The sequence below is a fragment of the Thalassophryne amazonica genome, chromosome 4 (genome assembly GCF_902500255.1).
Source record: "Thalassophryne amazonica chromosome 4, fThaAma1.1, whole genome shotgun sequence".
NCBI lineage: Eukaryota > Metazoa > Chordata > Actinopteri > Batrachoidiformes > Batrachoididae > Thalassophryne > Thalassophryne amazonica.
The window spans coordinates 33,369,988-33,390,682 of NC_047106.1; the positions used below are offsets into that span (position 1 = coordinate 33,369,988).

General features: G+C 43.8%; 1 protein-coding gene across 1 annotated transcript in view; it reads right to left on the reverse strand.

Annotated features, from left to right (window-relative positions):
• Positions 1 to 20,066, reverse strand: part of trarg1a (trafficking regulator of GLUT4 (SLC2A4) 1a) — a 64,292-nt gene extending 44,226 nt beyond the window's left edge. The window contains exon 1 of the mRNA XM_034169370.1: positions 19,325 to 20,066. Coding sequence (XP_034025261.1) covers positions 19,325 to 19,726 — 402 coding nt within the window. The 5' untranslated portion in view covers positions 19,727 to 20,066. The remainder of the gene's footprint in view (positions 1 to 19,324) is intronic.
• Positions 20,067 to 20,695: the final 629 nt, after the last annotated feature.

Below are 20,695 nucleotides of genomic sequence, written 5' to 3' on the forward strand. Positions count from 1 at the left end.
CATTGCCTTCACTTGAATTGGCATTTGCAGTGTCACATCGCATAATATAGACTTCTTGTCTGTTGTTGCCCTGCCTATCTGGCAGCCTAGTGACCACTTGTCTCTTGCATCTGTAAAATGCCCACTCTGATTAATAAAAACATGAATGACAGCTGGTCAGTTGGCCTCTGTCTCTTGTAGCTAATCTGATCATAGGATTAGGACTAGGCTGGTGATCTGAAGATAGGCACTGGAGAGAAGGGGAATGAGAATAAGTTAGAACAAGCTATCTTACATGTGTATAAGGGTGATTCTTAGACTACGTGCACTTTTATGTCCCTTGATCATATTTTATGAAAAAAAGAAAAAAGGGGAAATTTCACACTTTTATAGTTATCTTTACAATGAAAGTGTTTTAAGAAATTTGTCCTAGTAGTCTATGATGACTTTTTCACCTTTTTTCAGCATCATTATATGCAAATATTGCCGTTTTGTGCTTGTCCCACACCCAGACTTATGATCTTCAATGATAAAAATGAATAGTAAACAAACGTTTTTTCTAATGTTTTAAAATATCTCTGAATAAAATATCAGTAAAATAATCAAAACATAATTGGGGTATTCAATGTCATACAACTGTTGTGATTTTTTTTAAACGAAATGTAGTTGTCCCACACTATTGCCGTAATTTCCACCACAACAATAATGTCCCTTTAAAAAGTTTGTATGAAAGATTGTGTGGGTAGTTTCTATGGAGATAAACAGTAACATCAGAGCACATGTATATAGCACCAAATCACAACAAACAGTTGCCCCAAGGCGCTTTATATTGTAAGGCAATGGTGTGGTGGAAATTACATTTACAAGGCCAATAGTGCCCGTAGTTAAAGAATCACCCATAAATGTGTGGGAGGGTAGTAACACTTATATCAAACAAGCTAACATACAGCTTGTGAACTCCAAACTTTATAAAACCATGAACAGCAAAAGTGAATGTTGACTCTTGAGCTGAAATTTGTTGTGATTGTGACCAGCTGGTAAAAAAAAAAAAATCCCTATTGGAATTTAAAATCATTCCCAGGAATATTTGTTGCAGGTAATGATAAAATGCAAGAACATGTAAAAGTTTAGAAAAACTGCATTAATTTGGTGCTATACCACAGATGGCCTATCCACGTATAGAGTGAAAATATTTAGCAGCTTCAAGATTGTAAAAAAGTTAACTTGTACACCACTTGAGCAAGCTGATAGACTATTTAAAATATAATGCAATGCTAAATTAGCCTCAGCGGTATGACCATAGTGTTCTTTATAATTTGCAGTTGTTTAATTAATTATTACAATCCTATTGTCTTATGAACAATTTGTACATGTTCAATAAAGTCCCACTATCAATCAATCAATCAATCAAACAAGATTTACGTTTTAGCGGCGTCTGTAAGAGACCTTCTGTGTGCGCTTATGTGAGCTTTTGAGAAGAGCGGAAGTCATACAAATCAAGGAATATTTGTAGATCACCCTCTGTCCATTTGCTGGTATTAATGAGACAAATTTAACTCCATAGAAGTTAGCTTTGAGTTTGCAGAAGTTAGTGTGCACACTAACATCCGTGAATAATCTTGTAAATCAGGTCAGAGGTGTTATTAGTTTCCAAAATCAGCGTTTTCAGTTTTAGAAGTGTTTATTTTTTGCTAGCTTTTACATAATATATGAGAAAGGCATTATTTCTAGTCCAAAAAAAAAGAAGTGAAGTTACCAGCTAGCGAAACCATGAAGAGACGTCACCATGCTAGCGTCCACTAAATGTTTTGTAAATGCTTCCAGAGGTGTTATCAGGTTACAAAAACAGCATTTTGCCTTTTGGAAGTGTTTATTTCTCACTATCATTTATATAATATATAAGAAAGGTGTTATTTCTAGCCAAAAAACGAAGCAAAGTTAGCAGATAGCAATACCAGGAAGTGACGTCACCACGCTAACGTCAGTGTGAACATACCATAAAATTAGGTACAGAATGTGACTTTTTAACCTCTTAAAATACCTCTTAGAATAGGTCCAGGTTAGCCGTCTTTGAACTTGTCCAAGGTCTGTTTTCCAAGAATGTTTCCTGTAAATTTGAAGCCTCTGGCCGTAATAGGACTGGAACTATACCAATACCCAATACCCAATGGCCATATTTGATGGCCTCGGCTAAAAAAACCCCAATATAACAAAAAATTAGACACAAGATGTTGTGTGGGCCACTGAAGAGGAGGTACTGCTGGCCCACCACCACCAGATGGCGCCCTGCTTGAAGTGCGGGCTTCAAGCATGAGAGGGCGTCATAGCAACCGGGAGTGACAGCTGTTACTTGTCATCAGCTGTCACTCATCCACATCATCACCACCACCTTAAAGGCCGGACTGCAACTCCACCTCCCCGCCGAGAAATCAACTACCAATCAGGTAATTTTCTCTGCTGACTCAAAACATTGAGTAATAATCTGAACTTCTTTGCAGCCGTTTTCCTGTGGTGTGTCCTTATCTGTGGGATTGGCGTTTGGTGTGATCAGCGACGGCTTCGCTTCACACCCCAACCAGATAAGTGGTTAGACAGGAGCTGCACGAGTGTGTGATTGGAGGTGGAGGTTCTCCCTCCTTACTGAATACAGACTGTGGGATTACTGAGTGTGCGACCTCACACTCATCAGGACTGTCTCCGTTCTCTGCCAGCAGTACCGGGTCTGACTGCTGAAGACAGCGGCCACCTGGGGCGCAGGGCTTGGCGGCTCCGGTGTTCTTCAGCTCCGTTGGCAGTGGAAGCTGTGTGGGATCGGCTCTTCTCTCGCCAGGCGTCTTCTATCGTCGAGCCTGCCCACACGTCACCTGGTGTATGATTGACAGTCACTATATTGTTATTGTCTGTACGTCGTTGTGCGATTCACAACATTAAATTGTTACTTTTGGCTTATCCATTGTCCGTTCATTTACGCCCCCTGTTGTGGGTCCGTGTCACGACACTTTCACAACACAAGAAAAGAACTGACAGCTTTGTTTTGAACCCGTGCATGTTCATTGCTTTGAGAAGTTACAAATGTCTTTAATGACTATTCAGAACACCAGACATTTGCTTCTGTTGGGTGTCATTAACATCATGAGCATGATTTGCTTTGTTCCAATTAAACTTACACTAGTGTACATTTTACATGAAGGGGGCGAGCACTCAGTGGTGACCTGGCATGCTCTACGTGCCTTAACTGCACCAGTTGGACCTCGCCGCACCGTCTGATTGAATTCCACTGTCATCCATTGAGGAGAACTACTTTATAGCCATATGCTGTCTCGCTCACACCCATCTGTCCTTGTAGCCAATGATGTTATGATTACGGCCGCTGCTGCTGCTGCGCCCGTATCCTCTTTCCACATCCTGAGGAAAGATAAAGGATGTTGCTCACTGCCACAGAGTTGGATATCTGCTGCAATCTGCCCTCTGCAGAGAAGCTAAATTGACTTCTGTCGCCTTCTATTGAATTAGTGGCAGCTCCAGTTTCTCCCTGCATCCCTCGTCTTTCTCCTGCCCCCCTATCCCGTTGGAGAGTGGCTGGCTTGTGAATGCCAGTAGGTTTGTTATGATGGCTCGGGGAGGTTCTCGTTTATACTGCCTGATATTCCCTTTGGTACTGCGTGGGGCCCATAGGAGTGATATTACAGAGCTAATGGGCTCACTGCATTGCCGCTGCCTTGTTTAGCCGTAGCTGTTGAGTGCAGGCTGAAGTGTGCTCAAATTCGCAGACCATCACGCCAAAAGCAACTGAGAGCTCCCATCAACCAGCGAGAGTTCAAGTCCTGGCATTACTGTAGTGCACTAAAAAGAAAAAAATAAATGAATGAAAAAAGTCCTAATAGAATACTGCCAGCTACTTAATGCAGCACTAACAGGCTGGTTAAAGGCCGGTTTATCTGCACTGCTCAGATTAGTTTTAATTTTTTATTTTTTTGTTGCTGCTTTAAGGGTTTTTTGTTTTGAACTATATATAAACCTTCATAATATTATAATTTTTGTGACTTCCTCATTAAGTCGCTTATACTACGTCAAGTCAACTCTAGGGGCACGTGCTGGTGTTGCACTTTGCAGCATCCACCACACCATGGAACCATGGGTCCTAGATGACAACCACTCAGGCAGACAATCGGTGCATCCCCCCCCCCCCCCCCCCCCCCCGCCTCTCCAAAGTAACCATCTGTCTGTTACAGCCAGATGAAATGTGGTGTTTCCTTTGCCTTCTGCATGTACTGTGGTCCTCAACACTGAGGCAGGTGTGAGCTGGATCATGCAATGAGAAATGCACAACGCGACCAAAATGCTCCCTCATAATGACGTACCCAAGGATCCTCCAAAGAGACCTCATACCAAAGACATCTTGTCATCACCTGAGAACACTGGTTAGCATTCAAGTCTCATGATCATACAGTAAAACAGGAAGCACCAGGACACTAAAGACTTGGACCTTCATTCTGCACCATTTATTTCAACTCTATATATGTTGTCCAAAGATCTGTAGAATGAAATTCAAAACATGCTGGTTCAGATAATGATGGATGGATGGAGCATGTACTTCCAGTTAGGCGTAGCTGTGGGATGACACCGAAAGGGCGACACCACATTCCACCCTCACATGGCTTCAAACTAGGTGAATGTTTGCAGACTCCACTGCACATTCTGCCCCCAAACATTGTTGGGGGATTCTCTCCAGACAGATAATGTCCAACCCCGGACAGAGCAAAATCAGGATCCGTATTTGACCAGATTTGATTTCTATGGTGGTACCTCCTCGATACATCTGTTTTATGAAGTTTTGTTCAACACAGTTTCTACTATATTTCTACAGTGCTGTGTTATTTCCAAGCACCTTGTAGGACGCATCTTAATGTCACCAAAAAACCCCTAAACAAACCCCAAAACAAAACAACAAGCCACGCGTTCTCACTCACACACTCAGCTGCTTCTTGTATTGACATTTCCAGCATCCCGAGACTTTCTGTGAGAGAATTAATCAGGTGTCAGCACCTCTAAAGTAGAACCAGCAGACCTGTGGTCAATAAAAAGTCAACACCAGGAAACCTGCAAGACCTCAGTGTAAGTGTGTGCGCGCGCACGTGCATGTGTGTAACAGAACACTGTTAAGTTCATGTTGATCAGGGGTCATAATAATTTAGTTAACAAAATAATTTGTCAAACTGCTGTGTTCTTCGGATGAATATCTAAAATACTTAACCAGGAAAAGACCCAGATTAGTCAGATTCCTAAAATGAGCATCTGGCAGTGCTGTGTCAAATCCGGAAATAAATTACCATAATTCATTCATTCATGTCTGTGTCTGGTTGTTTCTTCACTGTAAAATGAACAGTGACAGGAAACAACCCCGCCCCCACCCCGCCCCCATCTGAGAAAGGAATGCTGAGGTGTTTGGATTATTACCATTTATAATCAGGGGTGCACGTAACTGGTACTCGTGTGTGCTAAACATCATTGATGCACAGCAGAGGGAAGCACTTTTCCTACAATCTGTCATTGCTTTCCTCTTATGAAGTGCTTCCCTCGTGTTTTCTGCTACGCATAATTTATTTTTAGCACACACAATAAGACTAAATTACTATCAAAATTATTAATGTTATACTATTGTGTTTGTAACAATACATTTATGTTCTATGTCAACAGACTGTGTTTCTGTAAAGGTATGAAGGTTAAGTGTAAGGTTGTATTGTGATGCGTTGTATCAGGTGGACTAGTGGTTAGTGTGTTTGTTTCCAAAGCAGAAGGTTCCTGGTTCAAGGCCACCTGTGCCCATCCTCCATGTAATGTGGAGTTGTGCCAGGAAGGGTAACTGCCCTAAAACCTGCACCAACATTCAGATCTGCTGTGGTGACCCTGACAAAAAAAAAAAAAAAAAAAAAAAGATAACCAGAAAGAACTTAATATTGTTATATTACAGATTAATTTTGTATAAAAGGCATTTATATTATTATTGTGTAACATCGCTGGATTATGTCTATGCAAAGGTTATTTATTTTATTGTTATGTTTGTGTAATGATCCATCAAAAACATTTATATAGTCATATTGTTGATGTTGTCCTTTTGGCTGCTCCCATTTTCGTTCGGGGTCGCAACAGCAGATACAGCCAGATCCGCATTGGTATTTGGCACAAGTTTTACGCCGGATGCCCTTCCTGACGCAACTCCAGTGTTACCTGGAGAAACACACACAGCCGCTGGTGTTCCAAAGAGGTCTCCCATCCAAGTACTAACCAGATCCTGCTGTTGTGTGGGCCGCCAGAAGAGGAGGTACTGCTGGCCCACCACCAGAGGGCGCCCTGCCTGAAGTGCGGGCTTCAGGCTCGAGAGGGCGCTGCCGCCACGGACACAGCCGGGGGTGACAGCTGTCACGCATTATCTCTTGACAGCTGTCACCCATCCATGCTTCATCATCTCACTCCATAAAACCCGGACGTCATCTCCACCTCATTGCCGAGATATCGTCGAACCGTTCAGGTAATATTCTCAGCCTTAAAGTAAACTGTGTGTCAGTCTGAACTCTTTTTGCAGCCGCTTTCCTGTGGTGTTCCTTATCTGAGAGACTGGCGTTTGGTGTGATCAGCGACGGCTTTGCTTCACACCTCTACCAGATAAGTGGTTAGACAGGAGCTGCACGAGTGTGTGTTAGAGGTGGAGGTGGAATTCCCACCGTTGTTGTTACTGGGTGTGCACACACCCATATCTTATTGTCTCTGCTCCCTGCCAGCAGTACCAGATCCGACCTTCGAAGACGGTGGCCACCTGGGGACTCGGGACTTGGTGGCTCCAGTATTCTCCGGGTTCGGTGGCGGAGGAAATCGTGTGGTTCCGGTTCATCTCAGGACAGACGTCTTCTATCCTAGAGCCTGCCCACACATCACCCTTGTGATTGACTGTCTACAAAATTTCACATTCCTCTGTGTTGTGCTCATTCACAACAGTAAAGTGTTCATATTCGACTCTTTCATTGTCAGTTCATTTACGCCCCCTGTTGTGGGTCCGTGTCACTACACTTTCACAACAGGATATCTCGGCCAGTGTCATGGATCCCGAGGGGCGTCACCCATCTGTTGGACAGCCAATGGAAGAGCAGGGTGCACAGGCGTCTGCAGGAGGCGTGCTCGGTGAGTTGCAGCAAATCCTGACTTAGTGCTTAGCTCAGATAAGATAATTATAGTGGGCGATTTTAACATCCACACAGATGCTGAGAATGACAGCCTCAACACTGCATTTAATCTATTATTAGACTCTATTGGCTTTGCTCAAAAAGTAAATGAGTCCACCCACCACTTTAATCATATCTTAGATCTTGTTCTGACTTATGGTATGGAAATAGAAGACTTAACAGTATTCCCTGATAACTCCCTTCTGTCTGATCATTTCTTAATAACATTTACATTTACTCTGATGGACTACCCAGCAGTGGGGAATAAGTTTCATTACACTAGAAGTCTTTCAGAAAGCGCTGTAACTAGGTTTAAGGATATGATTCCTTCTTTATGTTCTCTAATGCCATATACCAACACAGTGCAGAGTAGCTACCTAAACTCTGTAAGGGAGATAGAGTATCTCGTCAATAGTTTTACATCCTCATTGAAGACAACTTTGGATGCTGTAGCTCCTCTGAAAAAGAGAGCTTTAAATCAGAAGTGTCTGACTCCGTGGTATAACTCACAAACTCGTAGCTTAAAGCAGATAACCCGTAAGTTGGAGAGGAAATGGCGTCTCACTAATTTAGAAGATCTTCACTTAGCCTGGAAAAAGAGTCTGTTGCTCTATAAAAAAGCCCTTCGTAAAGCTAGGACATCTTTCTACTCATCACTAATTGAAGAAAATAAGAACAACCCCAGGTTTCTTTTCAGCACTGTAGCCAGGCTGACAAGAGTCAGAGCTCTATTGAGCTGAGTATTCCATTAACTTTAACTAGTAATGACTTCATGACTTTCTTTGCTAACAAAATTTTAACTATTAGAGAAAAAATTACTCATAACCATCCCAAAGACGTATCGTTATCTTTGGCTGCTTTCAGTGATGCCGGTATTTGGTTAGACTCTTTCTCTCCGATTGTTCTGTCTGAGTTATTCTCATTAGTTACTTCATCCAAACCATCAACATGTTTATTAGACCCCATTCCTACCAGGCTGCTCAAGGAAGCCCTACCATTATTTAATGCTTCGATCTTAAATATGATCAATCTATCTTTGTTAGTTGGCTATGTACCACAGGCTTTTAAGGTGGCAGTAATTAAACCATTACTTAAAAAGCCATCACTTGACCCAGCTATCTTAGCTAATTATAGGCCAATCTCCAACCTTCCTTTTCTCTCAAAAATTCTTGAAAGGGTAGTTGTAAAACAGCTAACTGATCATCTGCAGAGGAATGGTCTATTTGAAGAGTTTCAGTCAGGTTTTAGAATTCATCATAGTACAGAAACAGCATTAGTGAAGGTTACAAATGATCTTCTTATGGCCTCGGACAGTGGACTCATCTCTGTGCTTGTTCTGTTAGATCTCAGTGCTGCTTTTGATACTGTTGACCATAAAATTTTATTACAGAGATTAGAGCATGCCATAGGTATTAAAGGCACTGCGCTGCGGTGGTTTGAATCATATTTGTCTAATAGATTACAATTTGTTCATGTAAATGGGGAATCTTCTTCACAGACTAAAGTTAATTATGGAGTTCCACAAGGTTCTGTGCTAGGACCAATTTTATTCACTTTATACATGCTTCCCTTAGGCAGTATTATTAGACGGTATTGCTTAAATTTTCATTGTTACGCAGATGATACCCAGCTTTATCTATCCATGAAGCCAGAGGACACACACCAATTAGCTAAACTGCAGGATTGTCTTACAGACATAAAGACATGGATGACCTCTAATTTCCTGCTTTTAAACTCAGATAAACTGAAGTTATTGTACTTGGCCCCACAAATCTTAGAAACATGGTGTCTAACCAGATCCTTACTCTGGATGGCATTACCCTGACCTCTAGTAATACTGTGAGAAATCTTGGAGTCATTTTTGATCAGGATATGTCATTCAAAGTGCATATTAAACAAATATGTAGGACTGCTTTTTTGCATTTACGCAATATCTCTAAAATCAGAAAGGTCTTGTCTCAGAGTGATGCTGAAAAACTAATTCATGCATTTATTTCCTCTAGGCTGGACTATTGTAATTCATTATTATCAGGTTGTCCTAAAAGTTCCCTAAAAAGCCTTCAGTTAATTCAAAATGCTGCAGCTAGAGTACTGACGGGGACTAGAAGGAGAGAGCATATCTCACCCATATTGGCCTCTCTTCATTGGCTTCCTGTTAATTCTAGAATAGAATTTAAAATTCTTCTTCTTACTTATAAGGTTTTGAATAATCAGGTCCCATCTTATCTTAGGGACCTCGTAGTACCATATTACCCCAATAGAGCGCTTCGCTCTCAGACTGCAGGCTTACTTGTAGTTCCTAGGGTTTGTAAGAGTAGAATGGGAGGCAGAGCCTTCAGCTTTCAGGCTCCTCTCCTGTGGAACCAGCTCCCAATTCAGATCAGGGAGACAGACACCCTCTCTACTTTTAAGATTAGGCTTAAAACTTTCCTTTTTGCTAAAGCTTATAGTTAGGGCTGGATCAGGTGACCCTGAACCATCCCTTAGTTATGCTGCTATAGACGTAGACTGCTGGGGGGTTCCCATGATGCACTGTTTCTTTTTCTTTTTGCTCTGTATGCACCACTCTGCATTTAATCATTAGTGATCGATCTCTGCTCCCCTCCACAGCATGTCTTTTTCCTGGTTCTCTCCCTCAGCCCCAACCAGTCCCAGCAGAAGACTGCCCCTCCCTGAGCCTGGTTCTGCTGGAGGTTTCTTCCTGTTAAAAGGGAGTTTTTCCTTCCCACTGTAGCCAAGTGCTTGCTCACAGGGGGTCGTTTTGACCGTTGGGGTTTTACATAATTATTGTATGGCCTTGCCTTACAATATAAAGCGCCTTGGGGCAACTGTTTGTTGTGATTTGGCGCTATATAAAAAAATTGATTGATTGATTGATTGAATCCTCACCGCCTTTACCGCTCGGCTGGATTTGATGACCGAGCAAAACGTCATCCTTAATCGCAGGATGGAGCCTCTCACCGCACAGGTGGAAGCACGCGATCAGAGCGCTGCTGCGGCTCCTCCTCCTGCCGACCCGGTGCCGGATATAAACGTTCCACTGGTTCGTTCAATGAACCCCCCCACCATCCCCTGAAGCATACATAAGTCCCCCAGAGCCGTTCGGGGGTTGTGTGGAGACGTGCGCGGCCTTTCTGATGCAGTGTTCGCTCGTCTTTGCACAACGACCCGTGGTGTACGCGTCTGACGCCCGCAGTGTGGCTTATGTAATTAACTTGCTTCGTGGTGAGGCACGCGCTTGGGCTACAATCAATCAATTCAATCAATTTTTTTATATAGCGCCAAGTCACAACAAACAGTTGCCCCAAGGCGCTTTACACTGCAAGGCAAGGCCATACAATAATCATGTAAAACCCCAACGGTCAAAACGACCCCCTGTGAGCAAGCACTTGGCTACAGTGGGAAGGAAAAACTCCCTTTTAACAGGAAGAAACCTCCAGCAGAACCAGGCTCAGGGAGGGGCAGTCTTCTGCTGGGACTGGTTGGGGCTGAGGGAGAGAACCAGGAAAAAGACATGCTGTGGAGGGGAGCAGAGATCGATCACTAATGATTAAATGCAGAGTGGTGCATACAGAGCAAAAAGAGAAAGAAACAGTGCATCATGGGAACCCCCCAGCAGTCTACGTCTACAGCAGCATAACTAGATGGTTCAGGGTCACCTGATCCAGCCCTAACTATAAGCTTTAGCAAAAAGGAAAGTTTTAAGCCTAATCTTAAAAGTAGAGAGGGTGTCTGTCTCCCTGATCTGAATTGGGAGCTGGTTCCACAGGAGAGGAGCCTGAAAGCTGAAGGCTCTGCCTCCCATTCTACTCTTACAAACCCTAGGAACTACAAGTAAGCCTGCAGTCTGAGAGCGAAGCGCTCTATTGGGGTGATATGGTACTACGAGGTCCCTAAGATAAGATGGGACCTGATTATTCAAAACCTTATAAGTAAGAAGAAGAATTTTAAATTCTATTCTAGAATTAACAGGAAGCCAATGAAGAGAGGCCAATATGGGTGAGATATGCTCTCTCCTTCTAGTCCCCGTCAGTACTCTAGCTGCAGCATTTTGAATTAACTGAAGGATTTTTAGGGAACTTTTAGGACAACCTGATAATAATGAATTACAATAGTCCAGCCTAGAGGAAATAAATGCATGAATTAGTTTTTCAGCATCACTCTGAGACAAGACCTTTCTGATTTTAGAGATATTGCGTAAATGCAAAAAAGCAGTCCTACATATTTGTTTAATATGCGCTATGAATGACATATCCTGATCAAAAATGACTCCAAGATTTCTCACAGTATTACTAGAGGTCAGGGTAATGCCATCCAGAGTAAGGATCTGGTTAGACACCATGTTTCTAAGATTTGTGGGGCCAAGTACAATAACTTCAGTTTTATCTGAGTTTAAAAGCAGGAAATTAGAGGTCATCCATGTCTTTATGTCTGTAAGACAATCCTGCAGTTTAGCTAATTGGTGTGTGTCCTCTGGCTTCATGGATAGATAAAGCTGGGTATCATCTGCGTAACAATGAAAATTTAAGCAATACCGTCTAATAATACTGCCTAAAGGAAGCATGTATAAAGTGAATAAAATTGGTCCTACCACAGAACCTTGTGGAACTCCATAATTAACTTTAGTCTGTGAAGAAGATTCCCCATTTACATGAACAAATTGTAATCTATTAGACAAATATGATTCAAACCACCGCAGCGCAGTGCCTTTAATACCTATGGCATGCTCTAATCTCTGTAATAAAATTTTATGGTCAACAGTATCAAAAGCAGCACTGAGGTCTAACAGAACAAGCACAGAGATGAATCCACTGTCCGAGGCCATAAGAAGATCATTTGTAACCTTCACTAATGCTGTTTCTGTACTATGATGAATTCTAAAACCTGACTGAAACTCTTCAAATAGACCATTCCTCTGCAGATGATCAGTTAGCTGTTTTACAACTACCCTTTCAAGAATTTTTGAGAGAAAAGGAAGGTTGGAGATTGGCCTATAATTAGCTAAGATAGCTGGGTCAAGTGATGGCTTTTTAAGTAATGGTTTAATTACTGCCACCTTAAAAGCCTGTGGTACATAGCCAACTAACAAAGATAGATTGATCATATTTAAGATCGAAGCATTAAATAATGGTAGGGCTTCCTTGAGCAGCCTGGTAGGAATGGGGTCTAATAAACATGTTGATGGTTTGGATGAAGTAACTAATGAAAATAACTCAGACAGAACAATTGGAGAGAAAGAGTCTAACCAAATACCGGCATCACTGAAAGCAGCCAAAGATAACGATACGTCTTTGGGATGGTTATGAGTAATTTTTTCTCTAATAGTTAAAATTTTGTTAGCAAAGAAAGTCATGAAGTCATTACTAGTTAAAGTTAATGGAATACTCAGCTCAATAGAGCTCTGACTCTTTGTCAGCCTGGCTACAGTGCTGAAAAGAAACCTGGGGTTGTTCTTATTTTCTTCAATTAGTGATGAGTAGAAAGATGTCCTAGCTTTACGGAGGGCTTTTTTATAGAGCAACAGACTCTTTTTCCAGGCTAAGTGAAGATCTTCTAAATTAGTGAGACGCCATTTCCTCTCCAACTTACGGGTTATCTGCTTTAAGCTACGAGTTTGTGAGTTATACCACGGAGTCATGTTGTGTGGGCCGCTGAAGAGGAGGTACTGCTGGCCCACCACCACCAGAGGGCGCCCTGTCTGGAGTGCGGGCTCCAGACATCGGAGGGCGCTGCCGCCTCACAGGAGCAGCCAGGGTGACAGCTGTCACCCATCACCTGAGACAGCTGTTATCAATCACCAGGGAGGTATATCAGCAGGACGGCATCTCCACCTCATTGCCGAGATATCGCTCTACTAAGGAGGTAACGAACTCAGCCTGTTGTATTATTCTGAGAATTAACACTGTGTTGCTTGTGCTCAGGTCAGCTGAAGACCGTATTGGACAAAGTAGGATAAGTACTTACATTCCATTCCAACAGTACTATTTTGAGTAGAGGTGGAGGTGGTGTTTCCACCCCGTGTGTTGCTGGGTGCGGCCGCACCCACACCTGACTGTTTCTGTTCCTTGCCAGCAGTACCGGATCCGACGAGCGGAGGCAGTGGCCACCTGGGAGTTCGGGACTTGGCGGCTCCAGTATTCCCGGGGTTCGGTGGCAGAGGAAATCGGGTGGTTCCGGTTCGACTCGGACAGACGTCTCCTATCGTCGAGCCTGCCCACACGACACCATTGGAATTCGGCTTACCGCTATAATTGTAATCTGTTGTGTTTGTTGTGCGTGTTCACAACAGTAAAGCTTTGTGATTTGACTTCCTCCATTGTCCGTTCATTAGCGCCCCCTGTTGTGGGTCCGTGTACCTACACTTTCACAACAAGTCAGGCACTTCTGATTTAAAGCTCTCTTTTTTAGAGGAGCTACAGCATCCAAAGTTGTCTTCAATGAGGATGTAAAACTATTGACGAGATACTCTATCTCACTTACAGAGTTTAGGTAGCTACTCTGCACTGTGTTGGTATATGGCATTAGAGAACATAAAGAAGGAATCATATCCTTAAACCTAGTTACAGCGCTTTCTGAAAGACTTCTAGTGTAATGAAACTTATTCCCCACTGCTGGGTAGTCCATCAGAGTAAATGTAAATGTTATTAAGAAATGATCAGACAGAAGGGAGTTTTCAGGGAATACTGTTAAGTCTTCTATTTCCATACCATAAGTCAGAACAAGATCTAAGATATGATTAAAGTGGTGGGTGGACTCATTTACTTTTTGAGCAAAGCCAATAGAGTCTAATAATAGATTAAATGCAGTATTGAGGCTGTCATTCTCAGCATCTGTGTGGATGTTAAAATCGCCCACTACAGCACTTTGGGAGCAAAACTCACGGCTCCTTACCTCTTTTACTGGGTTTGTGAGGGAGTTCAGAACAGTGTTTGATCAACCTAACAGAGGAGAGACCGCTTCAACAGTGCTGCTGTCAATGCGACAGGGGCTCCAGAGCGCAGCCGAATATGCAGTCGACTTCCGCATCGCAGCTGCGAGGTCCGGCTGGAATAACGTTGCGCTCCGCGCCGCCTTCATAAACGGACTGTCGTCGGTCCTGAAGGAGCACCTGGTAGCTAAGGAAGAATCGCGGGATTTAGATGGGCTTGTCGATCTCGTTATACGGTTAGACAATCGGTTGGAGGAACGCCGTCGGGAGCGAGACGAAGGACGTGGCCGGGCACGCGCCATCCCTCTCCCTTCCGGGTTTGAAAAGGTTCCGCCCTCCCCACGCTCCACAGCCTCAATGCTCCGTGTGGCTACAGCTCCCCCTGCTGACGAAGCTATGGACACGAGCAGGGCCACATTTAGACCACCTATCAGACAGCGGAGGCTGGCCCGCGGGGAGTGTTTTGTCTGCGGTTCAAATGAGCACATGCAGAGAGACTGCCCCAAGTGGTTAAACACCAACGCCCGCCCCTAGAAACTGGGCTAAGGGTGGGCCAAGACATTCATGTGGGACATACACATATTTCCACACGACTCCCAGTTACAATCCTAAGCGGGGATTTAACCCTTCAAGCCCCAGCACTGGTGGACACGGGGTCAGAAGGGAATCTGCTGGACAGCAGATGGGCAAGGGCGCTCCCTTCGCCATTGCAGGTGCGGGCACTAGACGGCACCCTTCTCCCTTTAATCACACACAAGAAACAACCAGTAACTCTGGTGGTGTCTGGAAATCATCGGGAGGAGATTGAGTTTTTTGTGACTCCTTCTACCTCCCGCGTGATTTTGGGCTTCCCATGGATGTTGAAACACAATCCCCGGATTGATTGGCCGTCTGGGGTGGTGGTTCAGTGGAGCGAAACCTGCCATCGGGTGTGTTTAGGATCCTCAGTTCCTCCCGGTTTACATGCTAAGGAGGAGGTCAAAGTCCCTCCCAATCTGACAGCGGTGCCGGTTGAGTACCACGATCTTGCCGATGTCTTCAGCAATGATCTGGCACTCACCCTTCCCCCGCACCGTCCGTACGATTGTGCCATTGATCTGATTCCAGGCATTGAGTTCCCGTCCAGCAGGCTGTACAACCTCTCACGACCTGAGCGCGAATCAATGGAGACCTACATCCGGGACTCATTAGCTGCCGGGCTGATCCGGAACTCCACCTCCCAGATGGGTGCAGGTTTCTTTTTTGTGGGCAGGAAAGATGGCGGACTCCATCCATGCATTGATTACAGGGGGCTGAACGAGATTACGGTTCGCAACCGATACCCGTTGCCGTTGTTAGATTCTGTGTTCACCCCCCTGCATGGAGACAAAATCTTTACTAAGCTGGATCTTAGGAATGCGTATCACCTGGTTCGGATCCGGAAGGGAGACGAGTGGAAGACGGCATTTAACACCCCGTTAGGTCACTTTGAGTACCTGGTCATGCCGTTCGGCCTCACCAACGCCCCCGTGATGTTCCAAGCCTTGGTTAACGACGTCTTGCGGGACTTCCTGCACCGATTCATCTTCGTATATCTGGACGATATTCTCATCTTTTCTCCGGATCCTGAGACTCATGTCCAGCATGTACGTCAGGTCCTGCAGCGGTTGTTGGAGAACCGGTTGTTTGTGAAGGGCGAGAAGTGCGAGTTTCACCGCACTTCTTTGTCCTTCCTGGGGTTTATCATCTCCTCTAACTCCGTCGCCCCTGATCCGGCCAAGGTTGCGGCGGTGAGAGATTGGAGCAACCACCTGGCCTGGATCGAGTATGCACATAACAGCCAGATGTCTTCTGCCACCGGCCTCTCCCCGTCTGAGGTGTGTCTGGGTTACCAGCCCCCATTATTTCCCGTGGTTGAGGGAGAGGTCGGTGTGCCCTCGGTCCGGGCCCACCTTCGGAGGTGCCGTCGGGTGTGGCGCACCGCCCGTTCTGCCTTGTTGAAGGCCCGGACGAGGGCCAAGACCCATGTAGACCGCCGGCGGTCCTCGGCCCCTGCATACCAGCCCAGGCAGGAGGTGTGGCTATCGACGAAGGACATCCCGCTTCAGGTGGAATCACCGAAACTGATGGACAGGTTCATCGGACCCTTCAGAATCCTCAAGGTCCTCAGCCCTGCCGCAGTGAAGCTCCAACTCCCAGCTTCACTGCGGATCCACCCGGTATTCCACATCTGCAGGATCAAACCACACCACACCTCACCCCTCTGTGCTCCCGGTCCGGCACCGCCTCCTGCCCGGATCATTGACGGGGAGCCGGCCTGGACAGTGCGCCGGCTCCTGGACGTCCGTCGAATGGGCCGGGGGTTCCAATATCTGGTGGACTGGGAGGGGTATGGACCCGAAGAACGCTCCTGGGTGAAGAGGAGCTTCATCCTGGATCCGGCCCTCCTGGCCGATTTCTACCGTCGACACCCCGATAAACCTGGTCAGGCGCCAGGAGGCGCCCGTTGAGGGGGGGGTCCTGTTGTGTGGGCCGCCAGAAGAGGAGGTACTGCTGGCCCACCACCAGAGGGCGCCCTGCCTGAAGTGCGGGCTTCAGGCACGAGAGGGCGCTGCCCTCCACGCCACGGACACAGCCGGGGGTGACAGCTGTCACTCATTATCTCTTGACAGCTGTCACCCATCCATGCTTCATCATCTCACTCCATAAAACCCGGACGTCATCTCCACCTCATTGCCGAGATATTGTCGAACCGTTCAGGTAATATTCTCAGCCTTAAAGTAAACTGTGTGTCAGTCTGAACTCTTTTTGCAGCTGCTTTCCTGTGGTGTTCCTTATCTGAGAGACTGGTGTTTGGTGTGATCAGCGACGGCTTCGCTTCACACCTCTACCAGATAAGTGGTTAGACAGGAGCTGCACGAGTGTGTGTTAGAGGTGGAGGTGGAATTCCCACCGTTGTTGTTACTGGGTGTGCACACACCCATATCTTATTGTCTCTGCTCCCTGCCAGCAGTACCAGATCCGACCTTCGAAGACGGTGGCCACCTGGGGACTCGGGACTTGGTGGCTCCAGTATTCTCCGGGTTCGGTGGCGGAGGAAATCGTGTGGTTCCGGTTCATCTCAGGACAGACGTCTTCTATCCTCGAGGCTGCCCACACATCACCCTTGTGATTGACTGTCTGCAAAATTTCACATTCCTCTGTGTTGTGCTCATTCACAACAGTAAAGTGTTCATATTCAACTCTTTCATTGTCCGTTCATTTACGCCCCCTGTTGTGGGTCCGTGTCACTACACTTTCACAACACCTGCTCTGCTTAGCTTCTGAGATCTGACGGGATCAGGCTGACACAGAGCAGACCAGCTGCTATATAGTCATATTGTTAAATTTTAATATCAAAAGTATTCATGTTAACATGCTATTTTGTCAGGTTCTGTTAATATTTAAGGAAAGATTTACTATGTTACTATATCAGATAAATATCCATATTTATATTATCAGATTTTGTTAATGTCAAATGTACTGTGATTATGTTACAGATTATACTAACATCAAATGCTTTTAAATAAAAATAGACTGCATTTATATACTGTTTTTCCATCAGAATCAGAAGCTCAATGTGCTTTACAATGATGCCTCATATTCACCCATTCACACACACACACACACACACACACACACACACACACACACACACACACACACACACACCCCGATGTCAGGGTGCTGCCATGCAAGGTGGTCACTATACTTTATCACTCACTTTATATTATCAGATTATGTTTTAAGATTATGTTAATATTAGTTGCTTATGTTACCTGATCAATCCAATAACAAAATAATTTATATTATCATCTTATGTTGTGATATTATGTTAATATCAAAGGTACTTGTTAGCAGGTTATACTAACTTCAAAAGCGCTTCAGATTATGTTGTTATATTCTGATGATATCAAAGGTATTTATGTTACCAGATTATACTATGAGCAAAAGTATTCATATGTATGTTCCTACATTATCTTAATATCAAAGTTATTCATGTGACCTGATTATACCTATGGAAAAAACACTTATCAAATTATGTTGTTGGATTATATTATTATCAAAGGTATTTATGTTCCGAGATTATACTAACAGCAAAAGTATTTATAGTATGTTCTTACATTATGTTAATATCAAAGTTATTCATGTGACCTGATTATACCTATCGCAAAAACAATTATATCAAATTATGTTGTTGGATTATAATAATATCAAAGGTATTTATGTTACCAAAGTATAGTCATATAAAACACATTTATATTATCAGATTATGTTTTTAGATTATGGTAATATCGCAATATTACTTATGTTCCCTGATCATTCCAACAACAAAGTAATTTAATTATCATTTTATGTTGTTACATTATGTTAATATCAACGTTATTCGTTACCTAATTATATACCAATGGCAAAAACATTTATATTATCAGGTTACGTTATTGGATTATATTAGTATTAAAAGTATTTATTTTACCAGATTATACTAACATTGAAAGCATTTATATTCTTCACAAGTGTAAACTGTGAATATTAATATCCAAGGTATTTATGTTACCAGATTATAGTAAGATCATACATTTATATTATCACATTGTTATTATATTATGTTAATGTCAAACACATGCACATTCTTATATCTAAAAATGTCAATGGTATTTTGAAAGATTTTGACCATTTCAATGGTATTTATATTTACAGATTATGTTAAGATTAAAATCATACATTATCAAATTATGTATGAACATCATTTATGATACCGGGTGATTATATCAGCTGAAATATTTACTGGAGTTAATATAAAATTTTGTCATATTGCTATCAACGGTATTCGTATCTTTTGCTAATAGATTTTTATTTTTGGTGTAAAGTTATTTAAATTGTTATTATGTTATGTGTGGTAGCCAGATTTTCTTTGTATTAAAGATATTTGTATTGTTATGATATTAGATTATGTTACCATCATTGTTTTTTTCTTTCAGATTTGGATGTTTGCTCAAAGCTCAACACAATTCATAAATACATTTTTCATTAATGAATCCTTGCTTTTGATTCTCCCTCCAGCTGTTTTCTTCTGTCGCGGCTCCCTACAGAAAACAGTTGACCACCGAGAACAGTCGGTCGCACTGAAGACCATCTTTGGCCCCAGAACGTTTGGGGTCACTTCCAGCTGCTTACTCACCATGATGGAGTAGACCAGAGCCACAATGTTGATGGGCCAGACGGGACAGAAGCAGGAGAAGATAACCAGGATCAGGTAATCCTTGGGCTTCGGGGTGTCCTGGACGGCGGGGTTCCCGGTGGAAGATCGGCTCAGACTGACCCTGGATGGCGACAGAGGGGTGGTGGCGGACAGCTGCCCTGCGGAGCCCGATCTCAGAGGGACACTATGTCCATTCTGATCGGCCTCTCGAGCCTTGTCACTGTCCATGTTGACCGTGAAGGAGGTGGACATCTTCATCCCATTCCCACCGGGGTTAGTGCTCACTGCAAGCAGCTTCTCTGTCTCGTGCGAGTCTGCGGGCTGAACGGATCCTCCACCCAAACTGGACTTCTCAAAGTTGGCGTCTGTGTTGATGGCCATGTTCAAGTCCCAAAAAGATTAATAAATGTATCAGAAGCAAAAACTTTGAAACCGGCTTGACAAACGTTTTCAGGTCAGAAGATGCAGGTTTCCCATAATACTGCAGTGTGCAGGTTTTTAGACTCTGGATTGGTGCTCAGGAGTCTGGCTGATGGATCCAAATGGCATTACTCTAACAGTGACGTGCTAAAGCCTCAGTGACGTGCTAAAGCCCTGCAAAAGAAAAGAAAACGGCGTGACTCTTGAAGGTCTGCACCACATTCTTCGTCTTTACTCACTTTCCTTCAGCTTCATTCGCGTCCAGCGTTTGAGTCACTTCCAGAAGAGCTCAGAGCTGAAACCTCTGACACATCCACAGAGACCAAACACCAGACACCCGCCGCTTCTCACTCAGTGGGCCCTCAACAAAGTCTGTCCTTCAGAACAGACAGGAGGAGGACGGAGAAGAGGATGTGTGACAGTAGTCCGAAACTGATGCACTTTATCCTGCTCTCCTGCACTGTGCGTGGTGCAGCGCCACACTGTGCTCAACGTGGGACCGCTGTCAAGGTACACAACATACCATATCACACTTCCGGTGGTTGTCCACAAAATAAAAGCCACGTTTGCCTGAAATATTTGCGCAAATGGGTTAAAACATTATTATTATTATTATTATTATTATTATTATTATTAATAGTAATAATAATAATAACTAAGGTTTAAGGAATGAAGACCAGAAACAACTGATAAATTGCTAGGCACAAAAATGAAACCTGAAATTTTATATAAAATTGTTTTATGGTAAATGGACTGCTGCATATATATTGCGCTTTTCCACCTGAGTCAGACGCTCAAAGCGCTTTACAATAATGCCTCACATTCACCCCGATGTTAGGGGTGTTCCAGAACAAAAACATTTATTAGAAACGAGCAATCTGAGATTTCTGACATCTGCCAAGGGTTGACGAGGGCTCAAAATAAAAGATA